This window comes from Saccoglossus kowalevskii, chromosome 21, assembly GCF_978046115.1.
Source record: "Saccoglossus kowalevskii chromosome 21, keSacKowa6.1, whole genome shotgun sequence".
Classification (NCBI taxonomy): domain Eukaryota; kingdom Metazoa; phylum Hemichordata; class Enteropneusta; family Harrimaniidae; genus Saccoglossus; species Saccoglossus kowalevskii.
Window position 1 is genome coordinate 16,733,278 of NC_140661.1, and position 23,331 is coordinate 16,756,608.

The following is a 23,331-nucleotide window of genomic DNA, read 5'->3' on the forward strand; positions in this document are numbered from 1 at the left end:
TCATTTCACCTGGCCCTGTTCCATTTTTTTTTTTTTCAACTTTTTCTCTTTGAAGATTTTGTTTATCCAAATTACGCTCTCCTGTTTCTAATGCTCAGCCTTTGTGTAATCAAAATCACACACATGAATTAAGGCATGAATATACAGTTGAGAAGCAGATATACATGTATATGACATATTGCTACATATTACTAGGCACTTTTACGTACATGTACAATGTATGTATCCTGCCAAGTTTGAAGCAAGTTTTTTTCCTAGCTTCGACTTTGATTTTCTCACAAATAAATGTATTGATGTATTGAGTCACAAACAGTAGCTGCATGGTAGCCATTTTGATTTCCATGTCTGAAATAAGTTTGGCGATTTTAATCTTGAAATGCAAGTGAACTTTTTTTAAAATGGTATTATTTTTTCAAAATAATCTGTTAAAATTAAACTCGTCAGTTTATATATCAAGTGATAATCTATATATTGCTTAGTGTTTTTTTTAGACATGTCTGTGGGATTTTGAATAATTTGAAATGAAATCAAACATATTGCATTTGTATATACTTTTTAATTTTAATATTAATTAACGTGTTTTCATAATTTGGTTCCCGCATTTGTTAATCCATGTAATACAAAGTGAACTTTGTTGAACTACATGCACATGAAGTTAAATGTAAGGACATACTCTATACTCCAAAACACTCAGAAAGTTTTGTTTTGAGCAACAACAAATTTCCAGCATATTCGCCACCCAAAAGGTGTTTATTTGGCCATCACCTCATCGCTACTACGCCTTGGCAGATGCTTTTCAGGTAGTGTGTTTTAAAATGCGCCCTCTTTGGCAATTTTTTTGTTTTCTTTTGTTTTATTTTTTTATAGCCATAAGCTATGCCACATCTGATTGGGCACATGCATCAGAGGTATACCCAATCACATCTAAGAATTATCCCATGGCTCAAACATCTTGGTATAACAATGTGAAGGTTTGTGAGAGAGTACATGTAAATGTATGTTTACAAGGAGTTCACAAAAACGTGCGACTTGGATGATCGATTCCTGACTACAAACCGATCTGCATGGTATTTTTTGAGCTATAAAGACCATGTGACCCAGACAATACCTTGTGTTTATTTATTTGACATCATAAAAGTATCTTTGGTCTCACAGTATCACATGGATTTCCAAATACGAAAAAAAGCAGTATATGACTATTTTGAGAAGGTATTTGGAAAGATCCTTTAATCTTTTGTTACTGTATTATTTATTTTCTCCATACAATTCAGTAAATGTGAATATTTGGTCTGTGTTAAGTTACATAAATATTTAAGTTAGAGTGTCACAGTGTGCTGCGTTTAACGTGGGTCCCATACGATATATATAACGTGTAAAAATGCATTGTTTGTTTATGACTGGTGCTTTGTGTACAGTTGACCGCAGTTCAAGTGTGAAAACACCTGAATTTTAATGTAACATTTTTCTGTTTTTAAGTATATGACTGTGATTTCTTTGTAAGTGTTGGACCAGATGGTCACAATTTTTCATTGGTTAAAGGTCTTAAATTGATCAAGATTTTCCAGCAACTGACAAATTGTACACTACCCTTGAAAAAAAAACTGTAAAATACTTTATAAATTATTTTTGCTTGGAATTAATTTTCCCTATTTTACATTCAAAAATCAGTGAAAATAAATTCCATACAAAACACCCAGTCTTATTAGCAAAAATTAATTCCATTTAAAATAAAGTATTTTACAGTAAATTAACTTGACCTAATTTCACTAATCTCAAGAGACTTTCAGAAATTAACTTAAAAATGTAAGTTGAAGAGTTGTCTTTAATACTTAATAATCTTATCAAACATAGATGTCATTTTCACAATAAGATAAGTGAATTCATGTCTCGATGTATTATGTCAAATGCAACTTTATTTTCTCGCTGTGATCACAAAAGTGGTTTACAAGGTTACAATATCATCTTTCACAGATGAAATTTCAGTTACTGTAGTTTGTCCATGGGATTCATTAACCTTTGATTTAAAATTACCCATCATGCAACAGGTTTCTCTTCACAGTCATTGGTAGAAGCGCAGTTATATCAAAGGGAACAATAATCTTATCTTTTCTATATTTAAAAGATTTTTTTGCAAAAATTAACTCTATACTTTTGAAATAATGTTATTTTAAATTGTTATAACAGGACTGTTTGCCTTTAATAGTGTTGTGGGGGTGGGGGGGTGGCGTGGTTGTCCCTTGTTAGTCGCTTGATGTATACCGGTAATAACGAAAGTTGTCTGAATTTCTAGTTGCTTAAAGTTGTATGTTTGGTCAGGTCAGATCTCTCTGTGGGATGTTTTATGAAGTGCAATATAAGTAAATTTAGTATCAGTCATCCAAAAAAACATAATGTATTGCACAAAGTAATATTGTACAGTTTTCTACATTGAATGTATACTTATTGCATAGCGGTAATGTATCAGGCTTACACATGTATATTCTTTAAGTGGTTTTACTTTAAATTTACATGGAGTTTGAAAGCTATGTATTTGATTGTGTGGCATATACACTATGTAATGTATATTTACATAATATATCCAAGGATACACAAGACAAGGGTATAGGACTAGTGTGATATCTGATACCAATACAAAGTCATGCAAATTGTGAGATGATTGTTAAGTCATCTTAGCCAATTCAAAGCTACTTACAAAGGTAGTGTCTGATTGGCTGCCCAACCTTAATACCTAACAGTCGGACCAATCAGAGATCAGTTTTTGTTGATAGGTTTTTTTTATGTAACAAATTCTGCTTGTATATATGCTTCGACTGAACTGGACAAATGAGCCTGCGTTTATCTCAGGCAGTCTTTGCTGGTGTCATTGCATATTCACGGTATTTATTACACATGATTTGATCAGAAATATGTTGATGCATGCATGGACTTTGAGCGAAATGAGATCACATTTCGCTGTGCTTGGATATCTAATTTGCATACCCTCATCTTGTTATCCCTTGATGTAATTGGGATTATTAATCAGGTCACATTTAGGTCAAAGCCAATATTGTGTCACAAGATGGCTTATTTATTGTACATTTTGGAGCTTTAATTGACAATTAAAGTTTTTATGTCATGCCAATGTGTATGTAAACTGTTGGCTTTCATTAGTATATTGTGCCATTCCCCCCCCCCCCCTCGGCATGAGCAGCAGCAACCGTGGCATGAGCTTCTTCACATAACATTCTTCAATTAAGAATACACAGTCCCAATATAAAGCATTGCTTGTTATAAATGTATGTATGGAATACACTATGTATGATCAAATCATATCTCAAATAAAGACCAAAATGTTTGATTGAATCTTGAAAATTTTTATTAATAAATCTGCTGAAATCCTCCATGGATAGTGAAAATGAATGGGGGGGGGACCACATGGTTTTATCAGGAAATGTACATGTTCTCACAGTATTTGGTGTATTAGTGGCACATGCACATACGTACAGCATATGTACATTTTTGTGGTATTTATGTTCCAGCTTCTAAATACAATTATTAATTTATTTATTTATTTGGGCTTCTATTAAAGAGTTGCTCCTGATGTCTCAGCTGTGCTACATGGTTAAATCTTAGCATGGTGATTGCTTTGCACAACTTCTGTAATGGATAGAAGTCTGCATTTTTATGGTTAATAATTCAACTTAATTCTTTCCTAATTCACTTAAACCATTCCATGACATACTGGGAGGGGTGGCGATTATATGAATGTTTGACGATGACCAGCACAAGGGAACCACAAATCTATCGGATTGCTATTTTCGAGGACAGAATAAAAACATCGAAATTCATTCTGTGGTTTAATAAAAGCAACTGATCACAGCACAAAAAAAGAAATAAATGCTATGACAAAAATAAAAGAAATTATACAGGTAGTCCTCGAAACTATAAAAATGTCTAAAATTATAGAAATCATTTGAAAAACTTTCCATGATACATTTTCATGCAATATATTTCTGACAAGGTGGGTAAAATAAATGAGTATATTAACATTTGCCCTAACATTACCTAATAAATAGGTTCAAAGGGCGGCAGTCGTCGTGACGTGTCTTTTTCGATATGGGACGTATACAACACGTGTAAAATACATTGTTTATTTACATGAAATTTGAATACGCGCTGCGTGACACCCACCGCACTTTGAGCTTTTTTTTTTCTCAAAAAATACAATATTCTGTTCAATATTTATTTTCAACAATCTACATAACAGTTTGTGTGTACATAGTACACAGACTGGTTGTGCAATATTTGAAACACACCACTACCACTGCAGCCTGGGACTCCGAGGAAATATCTTCTTGTGTAAATACTCATGCCATTGTTTAGAAGATTTCATTCCTTGAATTTCATAATAAGGAATCTGAAAACAAAATTATATAACATATCTTTTGTAAAGCAGTTTGAATGAATGAGTACATACTGTAAGAATGCAGAAAAAGTTGCATGCACATAATGTAAAATATCTCATTTTAGCTGGAATTAGTTTTCGCTGGAAAGATTTTTTTGGTGTTTTATACGACGAGTTGAGTGTAAAGTATAAGAAAAAGAGTATATGCGCTTGATTTTATTTTCACTTAATCCCTTCGACGTAAATAAACAGAAATAAAGTATTTTACAATACCAGAAATATCTTCTGTATTGCATGCTGGGTGTGACACACTTTTGACACAAGCATTTCCTGAAATTTATTTATTTCCAATGACGGATATTTAAAAATCTGATAGAAAAACTACTAGTAATGTGAGTGTTAAAGAGATGAGCTCATTGCTTCATGCATGTGTAGGATTCTCTAGCCTTGCGTTTTTTTTAAAAAGCAAGCTAAAAATGATTCTTCTAAACATAGTGATGCAAGCGATGATAAAATCTATTCCAAATTTTATGGATTGGGAGAGTAAGCGATAATAGACCATTTTCTGTTCACTGCGAGAATCACGCGTTATGCGTGAAATCGAACGTAAAAACAGGACAAACAAAGGTCATAGCGTCGTAGTGGCGTCAAACATCGCGTCAGATTCGACAAACGCGAAAGTATTTCGGGGGATATTTCCATGCTTAATAATGTGCTGTACACATTTGATGATAGGCAATTTTGATTAAGTGAGGATATTCAAAAGCAATATTCCTCTGTCGAAGATCGGCTGGTCGATGTGCGCTACGAAATAAAGAAATTTTACTTCAAAATCAAATCGTTCGATTTTTGCGGCAGACGTTCGACGCGCGTCTTTCATGCATCTCGCGAGATCTCGCAATTGTACGGAAAATCACCTATTTTAAACTCTTCTTTGTCTTGATTTAGATGCAATTTAGAGTAATCAAACTGGATTCATTTTTATACACAATGATTTACCCACAATCCAATGCACTCTCTCAGTGGCAATCATGATATTCACTAAATTCAGACTTTTGACTCCATGGAATATTCATCAATATATTTCAATCATCTCAGGAATTATCTAAACCTTTAAAAGCTGGTAACATCTCTTTTTCCATATTTGCTGATCTGAGCAACATTCAAAGTCGCCATCTTTGTTCATATGAGACCCATATCTAGCACATGTGCGGCACAATGATCACTACTTTCAAATGTTTACCTGGATGACTTGATATCCCAGCAGTGTAAGGTGTCTTTGTTTGATGACCTCTATGCCAAGTAGATGGTGGTAATTCAAACAATGATGATCTAGCTCATTTAGGCAGATAGCAATTCTAAAACGAAAACAAAAAATTGTATGCACTCAAATCTAACAAGCAGTCACTAAATGTTCACAGATGTTTGTCACTGGTAGCATATACCAGGTAGTATCGCTGAGAGCTCCTTTGCTATCAACATTTAAAAATGTATTTACATGCATGGTTCATATTTCTACTGTTTACCTATGTGTTGTATAACATTGTATTGCATTGTATCTTGTTTATTGATTTAATGTTGCAAGTTAAATGTTGGTCTTCATAACCTTTAACCTGGTAACTAAGACTAATTACTGGTTGCTATGGTAGTGGAATCTTCCACTTTGATTTGAACCAATCGAACAACATTATGCAAATACTCCAAGTTACCAGTACCAGATTTTTGGAGGGAGTAGTTCTCATTTTGACTTCAATGTACTCATGTCTCATGGAAGTCTGTTCTACTATTTTACACATCACAACCCTATCTCACCCACCACAGGTAGTAGTTGCTAATACATCTCCAGATCAATAGGTTGTAAATTCAATGATACAGTCACAGCCTGGAATTCAACCACCAATGGATTTAATTTTGAAAGAAGCTTGGCTAAAGTCTATGGAAGGCTATAATACTATCAAGATATCCCCACAGCCCTGTCACATACTCCAAAATATGATGTCTGTTTTAAAATGTACAATGTGTACAATTGTCAACCTAACCAATAAATTTATCTTCTGTTCACATTCAATACATGTACTTTGTACACCAGTTGCTGGTAGAGGGTACCCATATTGCAGGATTGAGCGACTCTCAGTAATTCCCCTCTAGCTCCACCAACCAATAGTATACCAGGAAGGGCAACATCAAAAGTTCCTTGCAGGATATCAAATTTATATTAATAGTATCATAAGAATGGAAACAAAATATCTGCATTGTGAACATATAAGCTCACACTATATACCTATCTATATATATATATTGTCAAAATCTTTGTATACTCAAAGCATGATCAACAAATTATCTGACTAAAATAACATTTTGGGGGATAGGAATTCATTTAGGATCAAACTCCCCCACCCCCAAACTAAAGGGATTAGATGTTTTATTCTAAACAGAATGATATTGTCTAAAACAGGTTACTGTAAAATACTTTATTTTCGCTTGGAATTAATTTTCGGTATTTTCGCTGAAGGAATGATTCAGTGAAAATAAAATCCAACAAATATACCGATGTTCCCTATATTTTACATTCAACCCGTCAAAATTCAGTGAAAATAAATTCCATACAAAACACCCAAAATGTCTTTTCAGCGAAAAATAATTCCAGCTAAAATAAAGTATTTTACAGTATTTGATTAAGACCAGTGAGCAATGATAAACTCTAAATACAGTAATTGATGTTTCTATAAATGAGCCGATGTATACATGTAGTTACGTCAGAATAATTAGCATAGCTAAGTAGCAGCCTTCAAACATATAATTTCAGTAAAATGTTTTTAATTATTAATAAACAAAAACAATCATATGTTGTACTAACATTGAATGAGCTGCAGTGTCCTCTGTGTCCTTACTCAACACAAAGCCTTCTTTGTCCAATTTGATTTGTATATCTGAAGAATTTAAAAAAAAGTCATAATATTATAATCCATTATCTATATTTGCTCATTTTATGAAAGTGATACTATATCCATATTTAGACAATGTATGTGACATAATCAATATTTAGACATTATGGAATTTACAGGAATCACAGCAATAAATCAGAGAGCGTACAGTAAAAAGAATTGTGTATGTCTTTGATAGCGTTGCTATAGAATAATTTGTAAGATGTTCTATAGAACTTCAATGAGAATTATATAGGATTGATTGAAATTGACAAAATATGATATGCCTTAATTTTGCAGGAGAAAAATTACAGCAGTGGTCAAAGGTCACTGAATATAACACTACCACATGTACATCATACAATGTTGACTTCTAATACACCTAATTCTTATGAAGCACAACCTCTAGTGGTGAAATGCTTCTATGATGTAAATAGGTGACAAAACGTAGATCATGTTTTTGAGAAAATTGACAATATGACGAATGACTATGCAACCAATCACAGATGTTGATTTGAGCGACATTGCTTTCATCCATATGTGCATTTGACATCACAACAGGGCTCCATCACTAGAGGGCACACCTTATAGGGGGATAGGCGTATTGGTCATTGCAAATAACTCACCAATATGATAGATGTATGGTGTCTGTACCCAGAATTCATAGTTGTCATCTCCACCCAGTAGTTCACATAAACCAGCCTTCAATTGACGTACTAGAAAATATGGCCTTATTTCCATGGTATGATGTAAATATTTAACTTTGTACTTGTGCGGTAATTTCGGCAAATGATACGACTTTTGTTCCAGCGACATCGCCAAGACGATTTGACTTAGTTTGCTTCTGACCTCAACATCAACTCCAACAGAATCTGTGAAGTCAATTATTTTATGTTAATTTCACAATGCTGTAATATCTTATTACCTAGTCATATTTATGAAAACGTCGCACACTACAGGCGATCCTAGGTATTTATGTGGCATTTCTCTCACTATATGCCTAGGCATAGTGCTTATAATATTGTCAATTAAGATTTATGCAAACATCACACACCATGGGATGTCATACATGTCTGGTAATATGAAATGTATCATGTGGTACATGTTTATAGAGGGTCGGCAAGGGGTATTTTCATAAGCTGTAATCAATTGTTTTTATTTACGTATTAATGTGATTTAAATAAATAAAAAACGTAAATTCGTAGACATGGACAAGGTGTAAAATGTAATCAGCTATTTTATTCGTCTGTAATTTGTACAAAGATACTATTTTTGATGAGTGTATAATAAAGCATTTTCCAAATTGAATGTCCTAATTCAAACGCAATTCCAATTTTGATTCTTAAACACAAATTATCAAAAATATTATAAAAATGTGAAATGTAATTAGGAATTTGCTTTTTCAGTGAAGTGTAAAAAAGATTTTTTACTTTTAATGAAACTTTCATTTTATTTCCTGTAAAAATGTATAATGCCTTTTTTTTTTTTCATGTACCAGCTACCCACTCTTCATGTTTTGTGTTACACAAACAATGTTTATTACATGGGTGAATGTTGCATGGAATCAATTTTGACACAAGGTATCACAATCTGATGATCTCGTATGATTGACAATACACTTAATTGACCGCATTTTAACCCTTTGAGAGCCAATCTCAACTTTTTTCACAACTCATAAATGTTATTAAACCCACAAAATTTAATTAAAATTTTTCCAATATTTTGGTCAAGCTAATACAAAATTATGTCTACCGGTATTTATTCAAAAATTTAAAAAAAATTATAATAACCTTATTATTATACATCTTTTCCTCCCAAGGAAACATCATGGAAATGCCGAAATACAACAAGTTTAGAACAGATTTAGGGAACTTCTTTGTGTGGAGTCCGGTCAAACCCTGGGGCTGCCATGTTTGTTTTTATTATTAGAGGACACTCATGTGCGTAATCGCTCCATATTTGGAATTCGCATTTCCTAATATGGTAGGATGAAAATACCCAGTGCAATACCACAAAATTACGACATGCTGTAACTTATGGCGTTACAGTGACAGATGTATAATAATAGATGATAACCGTCTGAGCACAACTTAAAGGTCGACAGTCGTCGTGCCGAGTCCTGTTCGATATGGAACTAATAGCGACGTATACAACGCGTGTAAAATACATTATTTATTTAGCATTTACTTACTTAGCAAGAGAACTGATTCGCTAATTCAAGATGTCGCTAATGACTTTATTATCAATTCAAAATGGACGCCAAACAAAGAAATCAACAATGACAAGAAAGATTCGCTAAAGCAACATTTCGCTATTACGTCATTTTACCACAATTCGCTAAAATTGCATGCCGCTTTTTCAACATGTTTTACAGTACATCATGCATTTATTGACTGGCCATGAGGACAACATATATATGCATATGTATCCATTCAATCCCCGATGTCTGGCTTAATGGATAGCATTGTAAGCCTGGAAGAACACAATGCCACCTAAAATTTATACTTGTCCATGTTCTTTAAAGAAAAGAATAAAATAACCTGGCTGATCCAGTTTATTTATGTTCAGTCTAGTACAGTATTAAGCATGTGATGCAAGTCTTATGAATGCGCTTCACAATTGTGAGAGTCAGGTGATAAGAACATGGTAAATGCGCAAGTAGAGCAAATTTCGTACTGTATGCAGCACGAATAATATACCAGTTGATGTGTGTGGAACGGCATTTTTGGGAAAAGTTTGAACAATTTGTTAATCCCACATGATCGCGTATTGAGCAATCACGTCACAGAATTGACATGACAACCTCTCAACCAATCAATGTAGCTTTCCTAGAAATGCCAAAAATATAAATTATATCCATATACAAATATACATTCTAATTTATGTACATACATGTACCAGTTTACCTGGAACTGTGAAACATAATTATGAAAATATACAACGTATGGTATACTCACTCTCAAATTTTTCAAGGAAATGCGAACTCAACATCTTATGCGTGAAATTTAACGGTAGCCGTGCCAGTAAAACACATGAATATAATAAATCTAACACATCAAGTGGCTGGAAATCATGCCATCGATAATTAAAAGTCTCTTCAATTTTATCAAATACTTCACTGGCATTGCTAGGTATGTAATATAATTGACCAAACGGTAGAAGAATTTGCGCAATCTGATGAGTAGTAAATTTTTCAGCGTACTCCACAAAGTACTTGCTAACTTTGTCAAACAGCGGTTGTGAGAGAAATCTACTACTTCCAAAATACTGCATAGTATTCATTAGAGTTTCGCACTCTATCGTGTTCCACATACGTCTAGGAATCTCATATTCTAGCGCTTTCAGGAGATGAATAGTACAAATCTGGAAATGCTTCAATGTCTGCAAAATGAGAGATAATTCTCTGTCGGAGAACGTTGACACGAACTTTGCTGATTGCTTTGACAGTGCGAGTAGACATGTAATGTTTTCATAATCATGCAGTTTTAAATGGTGTACAACCTGGCACACCTCGGACATTGATAACGCAGAGGCATTGTCAGCAATATAATCACTTGTCCTGAGTAAAATTTCAGACTTCCCTGGTACATTAGATAACCGTAGAAATTCAAAGACCTGGATTGCATCAGATATCTCCCAGGTATCGAAACGCGACATTATAATTTCTAAACTTATCATCAACAAAGACAGCGGGACTGTTCCATGTATCGCATTCACTAGACTGCACATGTTGCAAATGTCGCGTACATTTATCAACTTAGTAGTATTCGACAGAGTTTTCTCAGCCATGTCACAGAAATATGAAACTAACTGATGCTGTTTATCTGCGAACGTTGCCCCTTCGAGGGCCAGCCGTATGGTTTCCGAATTCAAAGTAACATCCCAGGACATGAGAATTTCGCCGAGTTCTTCAAAGAAGCTACTGTTCATGATTTCTGTTTTCGAAGCTTTGTGGCTGTAAATGGTCACTAGCTTACGGAAGGCCTGGGCAGCGTTCTTGGGTGTTGTTGAAAGCTGGTTGTTTATCCATTGCAATACATCGCCGCAGTTTTTACAGCCATCGAGTGCATCGGCGCTGATGGCATGACATTGTCTCGCCGAGCAAAATGAGTTTATCAATCGAACGCTGGGAGAAATGTGGAAACGCCGACGACATTCCTGACTACGCCGGTTCGTGTATGGGCTTTGCGTACGCGAATTGCACCGTGTTACATCGCACACAGATAAAAATCGGAGTTCAGCGTGTATTTGTGAACGTATTCGTAGAAACCCTGCTGCCAGGCGACACGAAATCATCGTAAATCACAGTTATCCAGAGCGATCCCAACAACGTCGCCGGTGTTTCACGTTTCCCAACTGTCCGGTCAGAGGTTAAAGTTCAATTTCTAAAGCGAGGTTTGGTGATTCCCTGTTGGCAAGTAATTTATTGCTCCAAGTAATGGTTTGGCCACCGTCCCTCACGGTGGTTTGGCCAACAACCTAACTGTTCTCTGTTATGCTGTGTTTTTCAGCAAAATAATTCAAAATTTAGCACATAGTACAGTTACTTGTATTCGGAATGCCTAATTTACGGTACTAAATAATGTACTCAGTTAACTTATGTGTCCCTTTTACGGCAGTGGTATGCAGAGCACGACAGACTAATAAGTTGCGTTTGATATTCGTAAATAATGCTAGGGTACCATGCCCGCCCTTCACGTGGAAGCCAAGACGATCGTCCATGAGAGTGAGGTGGCTTGACAAAAATCGGCATAGGCCTTAGATACCATTTTTTTTACTGATATTGTGTATCGTGTTATATTATTATACTGTTATATACATCGTTTATACCGCCTAAAGCTTGAATGTAACAAAACGGGATACGACCTTGAACACTGTGCTATGAGCGAACGTGAGAGGCAACACCACAATATTTGTATTGACCAATCACAGTATTGTATATTTGTATCTAAGTTTCCCCGCTCGAATTCAGAATCCCCACGAGGGTATATAAGCATCCATTGTAATTGTTTCAGGGCTCTTCTATGTTATGTTCACGAATAAACAACATGTGTTCTACTATTGAAAGTACTTGTCTTGTCTGACTGCTGGACTGCTGGTATTATAAAGAATATTACGTCTAAAAATACGATTTCCCACAAATATATATTTAATTTTATTCTAATTAAATTTAATATTTATTTACTGGTCCTTTTTTCAAAGTTTTGTAATAGCACAAAATATTGTGTATGTAGTAACATGTGTATATAAAATAATAATAATAATAATAAAATAAAATATATGATATAAAAATCACGCCGCAAATGTGAACTAAAAACATTTGTTTTCAGATTTTAATCCTGCTCGATTGAAGTTTGTCGGTTACGATATTTACGAAAATTACAAACAACGCCGGGTTTCCAAGTAAACTATTTCTAGCCACGTTTCCACCTAATAACTCAAGTTACCGTATTCGCATATGGCTAACCTGGTCTCTTTCCCACCTTCCAGTGGACTTTGATGACAACTTTTGGGCGTTTTCATAAACTACTTTTCTATCTCTCCAAAAAACTCCCGTGACTTTCTAAGCAACCACAATGTTCCTGAGTGATTGTTCTGTATTTCGTAAAATTGCAGACATATTTTTTGACGAACAAACTACATCAAACTTGCCGAGTGTAAAAGCACTTGTTCAACGAACTTTTAGTCTTCATAAGTGATTACTTTTTTATAGTCTGTAGACAGATTTCTTGGCGTTACAGACCATGTATGTTACCGACTTTGTATACAACATTGGCCGTCTTAAAAACAAAGACTTTTCCACACTAGCATACTACTTTATAATTTTTATACTAGTAGTATCTCCTTTAAGATGCAGACATTATGTTTTAAGATCAAAACTGAATGGTGTACACGAAACACAGCACCATTTTCTGCAATTTGCTATAAATATACTACTCGAAATTGTTTACAGGTTTAGTAGTGAACAAATATACCAACACTTGCTACGTTAACTAGGCTAGGTGTTTCAATTTTTTGAATCATTACACGTGTACATTTTGTTTTATGTTTCCACTTCAATCACAGTACATAGTACCGTAACGATGCAGACTACTTTCAGGGTATAGCGCACGACCAACGCCCTCAGTATCAAATTTGACACATTCTTTCGTTTTCTTGCTTTTTACGTGTAATACCTGTAGGGCGCCATCACATAACGATCACACATATGTATATTGCTTTACTCGTAATTTGTTATAGGCCCTCAATGTAGGAATTTCTTATAAAATGACGGAGAACGTTCGTGTGTACACAAAAAAAACATCAGACTAATCGGACTGCATGTATCTGAAAGAGTAGCTACGAAAGCTGACATCATTTTTTTTTAAAAGTACTACCTTTTGATGTACACTGTGATTATGTTCGTTCTCTTATATGGCCTCGATCACATTTCTGAATAAAGCGGTCAATGTAAACAAATTTCATATTTGGGTGCAGGGCTAGAAGCTCTGGGACGAGGTCGTAAACTAACCTGATTTCTAATCTCGTTCCTGTATTTCAGAATATCTCCACAATACAGGGTTTCTATCAAGCACAGTGTACGTACACAGTTCCGACTTGCCAAGGACGCGCAACCCCGGGGCACACGATTTCGGGGCCTTGATGTCCACGTTTTAGTGACTTCCGACAGTAGCTGCTTAATTGATTCATACTTGCTTGTGTTTTCGTGCGTCTCTTTGTTGCGTACGTCGCATGGTGCTCCAATCGAACCCAGCGCAGCACGATGACTGTGACAATTGAAATGCATTTAAACACCAGACTAAGTGAACATGAACTATGGTTACCGTGTCAGTAAAATTACATGTTACGTGCACTTGTATGTTGACCTTGAAGCGTCACAGCCACCGTGCGCGATGCGGAGATCGTTCGTGTGTGTACAATAGAAACATCAGATTAATTGGACATGTACTAGTATCTGGTGAAGTACCCTGTAGCTACGAAAGCTGACACTATTTTTGTTTCTTTTAAAAAAAAGTACTACCTTTTACTGTACACTTTGATTATATTGCACCCACAGCACTTTCCTTGACGTTGCGTTTGGCACGCTGCGCAAGATGTGGGGTAATGCGACATGTATACTACGACATTCTCGAATTGGCCAATGGGCGGCGTTCTAGGATTATTGTGACTATGAACAGTTATTTGCAATAATAATAACACTACATTTATAGCATCTTTTAAAATAATTTTCATTGGTTGACAATAAAATGTTAGTAATAAAATACAATAGATATATACTAAATATAATTTCATTCACATATGTATTAGTTGGCCACGTCACGTGATGGTTTCTGCGTATTAACAACGAAGGCGAAGCGAGAGTGGTTTATGCGCCCAACCACCAAGTGAGCATGATTGAACTGATTTGTGCCACGGCTGTCGCGAATTCGGGTGTTCCGATTTTGCAGGCCGAATATGTCGATACTTTGCTATGCCATATTAAGGCTAGACTACGGCGTATAATCACAAAAAGAAATTTTAGTATTCCCATTGCCCTATTCAAGGTAGTCGTGTCACAAGCGTTTAAATAATTAGCGACAACTCCGAATACTCAAGTGACCACTGCAAAAAAGCTATGCGCATTCACAACGATGATTTGAGTTGCAGACCCCCCCCCTCCGCATTTCGAGCCGAATTATTATGTTAAACTACAGAGCATGTTACTGTACATATATGCAATGCATTATGGGAGAGAACCTCATGTTTTATGTGATGGAATACATATAATCATAATGGTAACTAGCCAAATTAGATGTAATTTTTTTTTTTTTAAATATTTTTTGAATATTCGATAATATTAAAATTCATATCAATAATGTTAAATCGCTGAGCAAAATTTTGAGATGTGAAAAATTCCATTTTCCAAACATTTCAGACTTTTGTTTCTCGAAAAATTGTCTGGCAAACCCATTTGTTTTCCTATTTTCGTTACCATGGTGGCATTAGCACATAATACTGAAGTATGACATAATTACACACAATCTTCAATTCGTCTCGAACATCATTAAATCAAGGTGAAATGACGATTACTGCGATTACGACGCATACGTAGTTTACACTAGATTATACCGCACCGCGTGGCAACAACATATAATGCTTTTAATAACTAACAGACTCGCTTACAATCTGGTTGTTGCTTTTTTATATTCAGATTGGCTTCATATACCGTATATGTAACAGTTTAACGTGGATTACCACCTCTATAATACGCCTAACTCGTTAAGAGGTCAATCCGCGCTATGCCGGCTGCATGGCAATGACTTGGAAATAATAGTGCTAACTGTTAAAATACAACATACTAGAATAATACTAGTTGGTAACTACTTCAGTGCGTCATTTCTGTTTCCTTGTAAAAAAAAAACATGCCAAGGTCGCTAGATTTCACGAAAACACTAGAAGCACCCACATACAAATATTGCCGATGGCGACACCAATATTGATTGCGCTTTTCACAACTCAGCGATAAGACCTTCATAGAGATGTACACATTCGTAAGACCGCGTTTTTTTCAATGCAATTATTAACATTTTGATAATAACGTGCAACGACTATAGTAATTTTGTATGTAGAACTGTACGGCGTAAGAGGTGCCGTTTGTTATAAGTAAATACGTTCAGTGAGTTTGAATTTGTACATTTCAACCCAATAATAACCCGATCATGTCACTGTTATTCCTATTCCATTAACTTCACCATCAACATGTGAAATAGAACTTAGAAGGTCAAGTGTAATTCACAGTAGGAAGTGTTCTTCTATATGTGTTGTTATAACACGTCGTAAAAACAATTATAGTTGGAGAATAGGTACTCTGACATATAGGAATATGTTATACATTAAGGAAGTGTCAACCACAGTGTCTCGGTAATAATTGTCACGTCTCTTCTTTTTTTCTTCAAATGAACTGTAGTTAATATTTAGTTTAGTATATCCAACGTCAAATGTCAATTATAATAATTCGTTTCATTTCGAGAACAAGTTCATATTTAATTAAAGTAATTTATTAAAGATCGCAAAGCAAGGAATACATGAAAAAATCAATAAAAAGAGGGTTTTAGAAAAAATATCAGCAAATCTCATTTCCTTTTTCTCTAGTTTCTTTCACTATGTCGATAGACAAAGCTGCCGCAAATAATTTAAGCTAGCAGTCAATTTTGTTTAAAGTTCAGCTCCAGATCTACGCATAACTCTTAAAATTATCACTATTTACAATCTGAGTTTTGCGATCATGTCATAGCACGTAATGCAAAAATAAGCTACATATACCCTTGTACAAAAAGGTTTGTATGAAGTCATCTATAACCAGAACCGAGCACTCGCTCAAATTGCTTACCAAATAGCTGGCTTTTGCATAAAAGACTTCAACTGGCGTTGCCTATAGAGCTGAAAGTTTAAGTTTCCGATCAGCATGCGGACCACCAAAAAATCTTGCACGAGCATTGTTGCCACCTATTTTGCCACTGCACAATGTTGACGAATAATTAAGTGAAAAACAATCACTTCACTTCCGTTTTCCCTCTTTGAAAATAACAATTTAAACAAACATTGGTATTTGCTAGGCCGTATGTCACAACTACCACTGCCTAATACGTTCCCAGGCACTCCCAGGTATAAATAAATCATGTAAACTAGAATCATGGATACACGTAGGGGACACGAGTTATGATACTGCGGGAGGGCAGTATGTACACACACTTTATTTTCCCGGTAATAAATTTGATACTATTCGTGTTGGAGAAATATCCTGTCACATCATCTACATAAATTTGCATAAATTTATATTTAGCATAGTCGAATCATATCGTTCATTTACACAACAATCTCACAACTATTGATTCTAATTCGAACGGTATCCCGATTTTTTGTTCTGGAGGGATCTTACGAACTTTTTTCAAACTTCCATGGCTATTCCTTTTTCGTCGGAGGGCAATTCAGCCGCATTCGAGCTTCCAAGTTGTTCAAACGTTGTAATAATTTATTTGGGAAATACTTAATTCGCGCATGATTTTTATCCGGTTAAACGCTTGAACTAACTTGAGTTGAACGACCAATGTTTTACTGTTGCGGAATGCGACAGCTTAAACACAGAAACAGACAACAGATAATGTATGCAAAGTTTTAGATTGATTTTATTCCATACTGTTGCCCAAATTTGGATGATATATACATTCATACATCCATTTGGTTGTTAACTTATATTAGACGTTTCACTTCAATCTCCTTTTCCATTTTTTAATGAAGCTTTTTAAAAGTAAACGTTGCACTGTCGGCGGCAGCTGATCACCGACTGCGTACCTCGAGGGATAGTGGAAATAGCATACGCAACCGTAGATCATTAAACTTCGACATTCGCATAAGAAAATACATGAATACACAATAACAACGCACAAAGTATATATACAATACATTAAAAAATGGTTTTAGAGAATATATGCAATGCATCATGGATATAAAACGTCCGGATGCATAAAATGAAACAAACTATAACACTAATAACCCGCTACATTGAATGCATTTTTAAAATAGTAGTATTCATATCAATGATATGAAATTTAGAAGAAATTTAAATTTATTTTAGCATTACTCGATAAACCGGTAACTACATGATGCGGACATACAGTTGGCCAAGTCAGACAAATAAACGACGTCATAATCTGGGAAGAATTTAATTCGGGAATACAATTGGAAAAGTCAGATAAAGAAATGCCGTCATAAGCTGGCAATCATTTATTACGGGAATACAGTTGGTCAAATCAGAAAAAGAAATGACTTGGTAAGATGTGTAGCATTGATACAAGATACAGTTGGCTAGACCAGATAAACAAATAAATTCATAAAATGGAAGCATATAATATGGACATACCGTTGGATATATAAGTAAAAAAATCCAAACAAACAAATTATCTGTAAGTTGGTGCTAATGTGTATTGCTTTTAAACACACATTGCTAGGCCCGCGTGTTGACAACCGGAGACTGGAATTTTATCCTTAGGCGAAGTGTCGTGTGTCTTCATCTCATCTCAACATCTATTGTTTCATGGATACAAATGAATATATTCTGGTGTCAAAATAAAATTTATAATAAACTAATGTAATCAGAATCTGTATTAAATCACGTTGTTTTGTAAAATGTCGGGTACTTGGCTCAATGGTTTTACGTGTAAAATATCCCTGCTTTTTAAATTTTTACATTGTTCTCTACGAGGGAATTAATTGTAGTTTAAAACAAAAAGAACTGTATATATGAACAATGACTGGTAGGAATCTAGGAGAATGCTTTGTCCTCACGATACATGTTTACAATGGTCAAAATCTTCCCAGTCTTCCCACACACACAACCACCAATCGGAGCGAGTCATCAGTATAACTTAAAACTAATGTGCGGGTTGAATGAACATTAGTATGAAATCATATGACTCATGCTTATAATTAGTTAATTAACCATTGGAAATTAATTAGCTAAACTCAGGAAACATGTACACATTTTGGCTTGGTGGCATCGTAGTATTAGGAATAACGATTGAAAACATTACATTGTATTATCGTGGACTCGTTTCGTATGTTACCCACCATTTCGTATTTATTAGTTTCAACACACACTCTCTACATTATAAAGTCTGTAAGTAGTCTTATTTATATAGACATTTTAGGTTGCTTTGTAACCCTAATAAATATAAATACATGTACATTTCAATAAGACACTGGATGGTGGGCTTATGATTTTTGTAACTTTCTAATTTTTCTAGTATATATGGAAAGATTTCATCCGAGTAGCGGCAATTGGAATTAGATCTTGTGTGCTGTTCCTGGATAAGTTATTTAAATATATGACTATATTTGGTATATGCCTCTAGAATTTATAATAGTACACCAGGTGATAGTGCACTGTACTTCAATTCGCGTGACGTTGTTTAATTATGCCCGTAGAAGGACAATCTTGTAGGTTTCGTTTTTCTGTATGTACGATAATATGTTAGGAGTGGCCTCTCTTACGTAGATTCTGTGTTTTAACTCGCTATTACGTAAGTCATATACGTCACACAAATACGTATTTGTTAGTGATAAATTAATTAATTTCCATATTTGATTTCATTTCCAAATCATCGAAATTGTTATGTCGTGTTCTGGATTTTTGAATTTAGGTATCGGCGATAGATTTTTCAGAAATCAAATATTAGTTGTAATTATTTAAATATTTCTAGTATGATTATAAATATGATATATATTATATATTCAATGATTTAAACACTAATCCACGACATGGTGATTAATGATAAATGAAACTAAAAAAATGAAAGTGAATTTTACCGAAATATTGAACGAACATGATAGGTTACATGTTGTTCATTAATGGAGTAGAAATGGACACACAGGGATTTGTTTTCCCACCAAAATACACATATCATGTTTAAATACAATATTTCTACAATTAATTTAGGACGAAGCTTTTAATCACAATTTATAAAATGTAATTATTCACTCATCTCTCCTGAAATCACGTGGTATGATATTACACTTTTGATTGTCTGAACACATGTTTGAAGGTTTTGGCGTCCTCGATTGATGGTGACTGGGGCTGAAGGTTAGAAAAAGTGTACATTGATGTACCACATATTGGACTCTTTCCGACTACAATGTCCCTAAACATTTGTAGAAATAATGGGTAGAACTGTAGTGCTTTGTTAATATTTTGAATAATTACTAATTAACTAATATGTTCATTGTATCACAATATCCTACCAGTTATTACTAGTTTTCAGTGTTTGATAAGGTATCGAACCCAACTGACGACACCTAATTTGAAATCGACTATATTGTATAAGTGAAAATAACGACTGCTTTGACGGTCGCATCCACGCATAAAGCCATAACGCAGACTCTTTCCACTTAAAATTGTCGTGAATGGCGAACGGAAATACTCATATTACGTTAATTGTTTGCCCACTTTTCATCAACATATTCAACAACGTAAACAATATTGAGGGATTGCTTGGCCGATGTGCTAAGGCATGCGTGAAATTAGAGCCCATGGGTATAGCGACATGGTTGAAGGAGACCCTGGGGACAGTCTCCTTATAACGATATAAATCATGCCATTGTGCACGTACCGTTATCGAAGACTAACTGTGGGCTACAGTTGAGTGACACTCATATCCAGGTTGATTAAATATTCCAGATAATAATAAGCCTATAATTAAATTGTGCGAATGAATCGGTAGAAAATTTCCTACGCTTTTTAAAAAACAAAACAAAACAAAAAACACACACACACATGTACACTCAGGTACTTTGTGCAATAGCGTGGTATACTAGTATATTATTTCTCCCGAAAAAGTAGTTCATATGAAAGACGTATTAGTGGTAGGATATCACATCGATATCTGTATTTCAACGTTCAGACTGACTTATCTAGCAAAGGCAACAGTCGCACGTGTTTCTCATGTGGGTGTGTCACGTTTGTACGACAAACGTATTAACGTTAAATAACACAAGACCGCCACTAGTTATGAAAGGGGTTGGGTATAGATGCATTCTGAATTGCAAGTGTGTTATGGACGGGTGTCGTTTAATGCAGTCATTTATTACAGTATTTCATTAACCCATCTGAAAATAACGTGTCTAAAATAATATTATTTCAAACTTTTCGACACAACTGTGTATGGAAAGTGTATCATAAACTTGTTAGTAATCTGTGTATAATGACAACTACCCAGTGTACGGAATTATTATACTGACTCATTCGTACTATAGCGACAAGTCATGCTAAACACACATATACAGTTATTATTAGAGTTTGATATTTATTATTTAGATTTCTCAATTTACATGTGTAACAATATAGCTCAGGCAATATCGCTACAGCAGTACTTACAACTCAGACTCAGCTGTAACTACAGACGTCTCCTCAGCCTGCCACTATGTCATTGTCAATCTTCATTAATGCCATGTCAGACAGTCCTCAGCAGGCAAAAAAGCCACTTTCACTTTTCATTTTCTATTTTCAATTGTAACCCACCACTTTGAACATATTAAATTGTTTGTAGTTATCCAAGGGTATATATCATACGTTATATGATTCTAGCTATGTGATACACGATGCACTTTCTAGTTGGCCGCAATTTGAACTTCAGAAATACGTGTTTTGGAACATACGTGAAATATACCTCTGTGGCACCTGTCGATGAAGTGCATAGACACAGCCATTGATAATAATACATAGAATCATTGTAAAAAAATAAATAATGCACGGACAAGTTAAAGGGCAATGGTCGTCGCGTTGGGTCCTGTTAAATATGGGACGCAGAGCGCGGGGCGACGACCACCGCCCTTTAAACTAAACGGCGTGTATCAAATATTAATAGAAAGTACACAATCGGTCAATCTCAATATTGTTACCGGTCAAGATTATGAAAATGACAAATAAACTAATATTACGATTAGTGCTGGTTAGAGAACGACAACTCGGACGCTAACAGTAGTTAACGGCTTGATTAAGGTTAGGATCGAGTAAACGTCCGAGACCTGTAGTCATTACTGACGAATGTTCTGATTACAGTAAACAAGATATTGAGATATTTCCTTATATTGAATCAATCAGCCTTCAACGAAATGAAAAACAGGTCATATTGCACATGTGCTCGCTACCAGAATACCCAAGTTAGTTTATGTTAATTAACCTACTTTACAATATCAATATACAGTAAATATATACATTCATCGATATCAACATTTGTTATTTGACTTCCACTATGAGAGTCATTGTAATTCCAATATGATATGGTGTCCATGTAGAGGTCAGTGTATGTCATGGCATTTAATTATATTTCAATTACGAAAATATAGCTTTACATTGACTTGGGATTTTGGTTTAGGTTGATTGTCTCCATCTGTATATAATCTACTTGCAGTGGATATGTATATATTGTACATGCTTGACTGCTGGACTTAGAGCCACCCATTGTGTGGGAAAGTTTCTTTCGAGGGGTATGACATGGCAACTCAGAAATGAACTTTTGTTGTTGTTGTTACATTAGAATACTAAAGCATTCACCAAAAGATACTTAGAGTGATAAGTTGCATATAAAAAAAACTGCCGTTACAATTGCAAGCAAGTTTATTTATCACAAAATAATCATTTGGTGCTATCACCTTTAGTATTTGGAAAGGACGTTGTCGAGAGAAACGCGTGACTGTGAGATGAACGCTAATTGTGTAAACTGAGAAGGTTCATTTGTTTATCTGTCATTGATCGATAGTTATTAAGCATAAAAGCTTTCTTTATGACCTTGACTGCATGGGTGCAATCCAATCACTGCATCGTTTCAATGTCACGCTATACTGCTAGTATAGGTAAATGTCGTCATACCTTCAGTACTTCTCTGTCACCAGGTTTTTCGCATTTTTCTTCTGATATAATACAATATTTTAGTCTAAACAACTCTATTGTCATCATCATATTCAGCATCATCAATATCTCTGATGTTGCTAAAAATCAGTGAACTTCATTCATACAGACTGTACAGATTTGTGTCTAACATTTTTTGTTTCTTAAAATTTCTTTTATTATAACTTATTATAATTTGTGGGCAGCTACACTTCCACTAGCTTTAGATAGAGAGAAAACAGTTCTTGTATTCGCCTCACATTGAGAATTGAAAGATTGTGTGATTGCCGATAAAGATCAGGATAACTTGATGGCTAATCAATTCCAAATAGAGCTTAGAAGCACACCTCAGTGAGAACGAGAGGGGTACGAGACCAGTCATCGTGTACTCTGTTACACAGATACCAAGTTTGCATATATAGTTAACGGTAGACACTAGGACACAATTTGAAGAGCAAAACACAAGTCTCATGGCTTCCTCGCCCTCTTTTGTATTCAAAGTCTATGTTTCTGTTTCGGTTTCGGTTTGATATGCTGTTTATTACTTATTGAGGCATTACTAACATTTGCAGAATACATCTACACCGCGTATTTCAGCAAAT

At 34.9% G+C, this 23,331-nt stretch overlaps 1 protein-coding gene across 1 annotated transcript; it reads right to left on the minus strand.

Moving 5' to 3' along the window:
- Window positions 1–3,332: 3,332 nt before the first annotated feature.
- LOC102802852 (FAST kinase domain-containing protein 3, mitochondrial-like) lies at window positions 3,333–11,604 on the minus strand. The gene is made up of 5 exons (XM_006825466.3): window positions 10,266–11,604; window positions 7,935–8,180; window positions 7,242–7,314; window positions 5,628–5,742; window positions 3,333–4,396 (listed from the first exon to the last, which is right to left on the minus strand). Exons 1-5 carry the CDS (start codon window positions 11,602–11,604, stop codon window positions 4,298–4,300), a joined length of 1,872 nt encoding a protein of 623 aa, XP_006825529.2. The 3' UTR covers window positions 3,333–4,297.
- Window positions 11,605–23,331: the final 11,727 nt, after the last annotated feature.

Excerpts from the sequence above, each read along its gene's own strand:
- LOC102802852 (XM_006825466.3), bottom strand. The coding sequence starts at position 11,604 with ATGATTTCGTGTCGCCTGGCAGCAGGGTTTCTACGAATACGTTCACAA. Across the intron at positions 8,181-10,265 it reads TTTCCTTGAAAAATTTGAGA|ATTCTGTTGGAGTTGATGTT; the intron begins GTGAGTATACCA and ends TTGACTTCACAG. Across the intron at positions 5,743-7,241 it reads GACACTGCAGCTCATTCAAT|AATTGCTATCTGCCTAAATG; the intron begins GTTAGTACAACA and ends TTTTCGTTTTAG.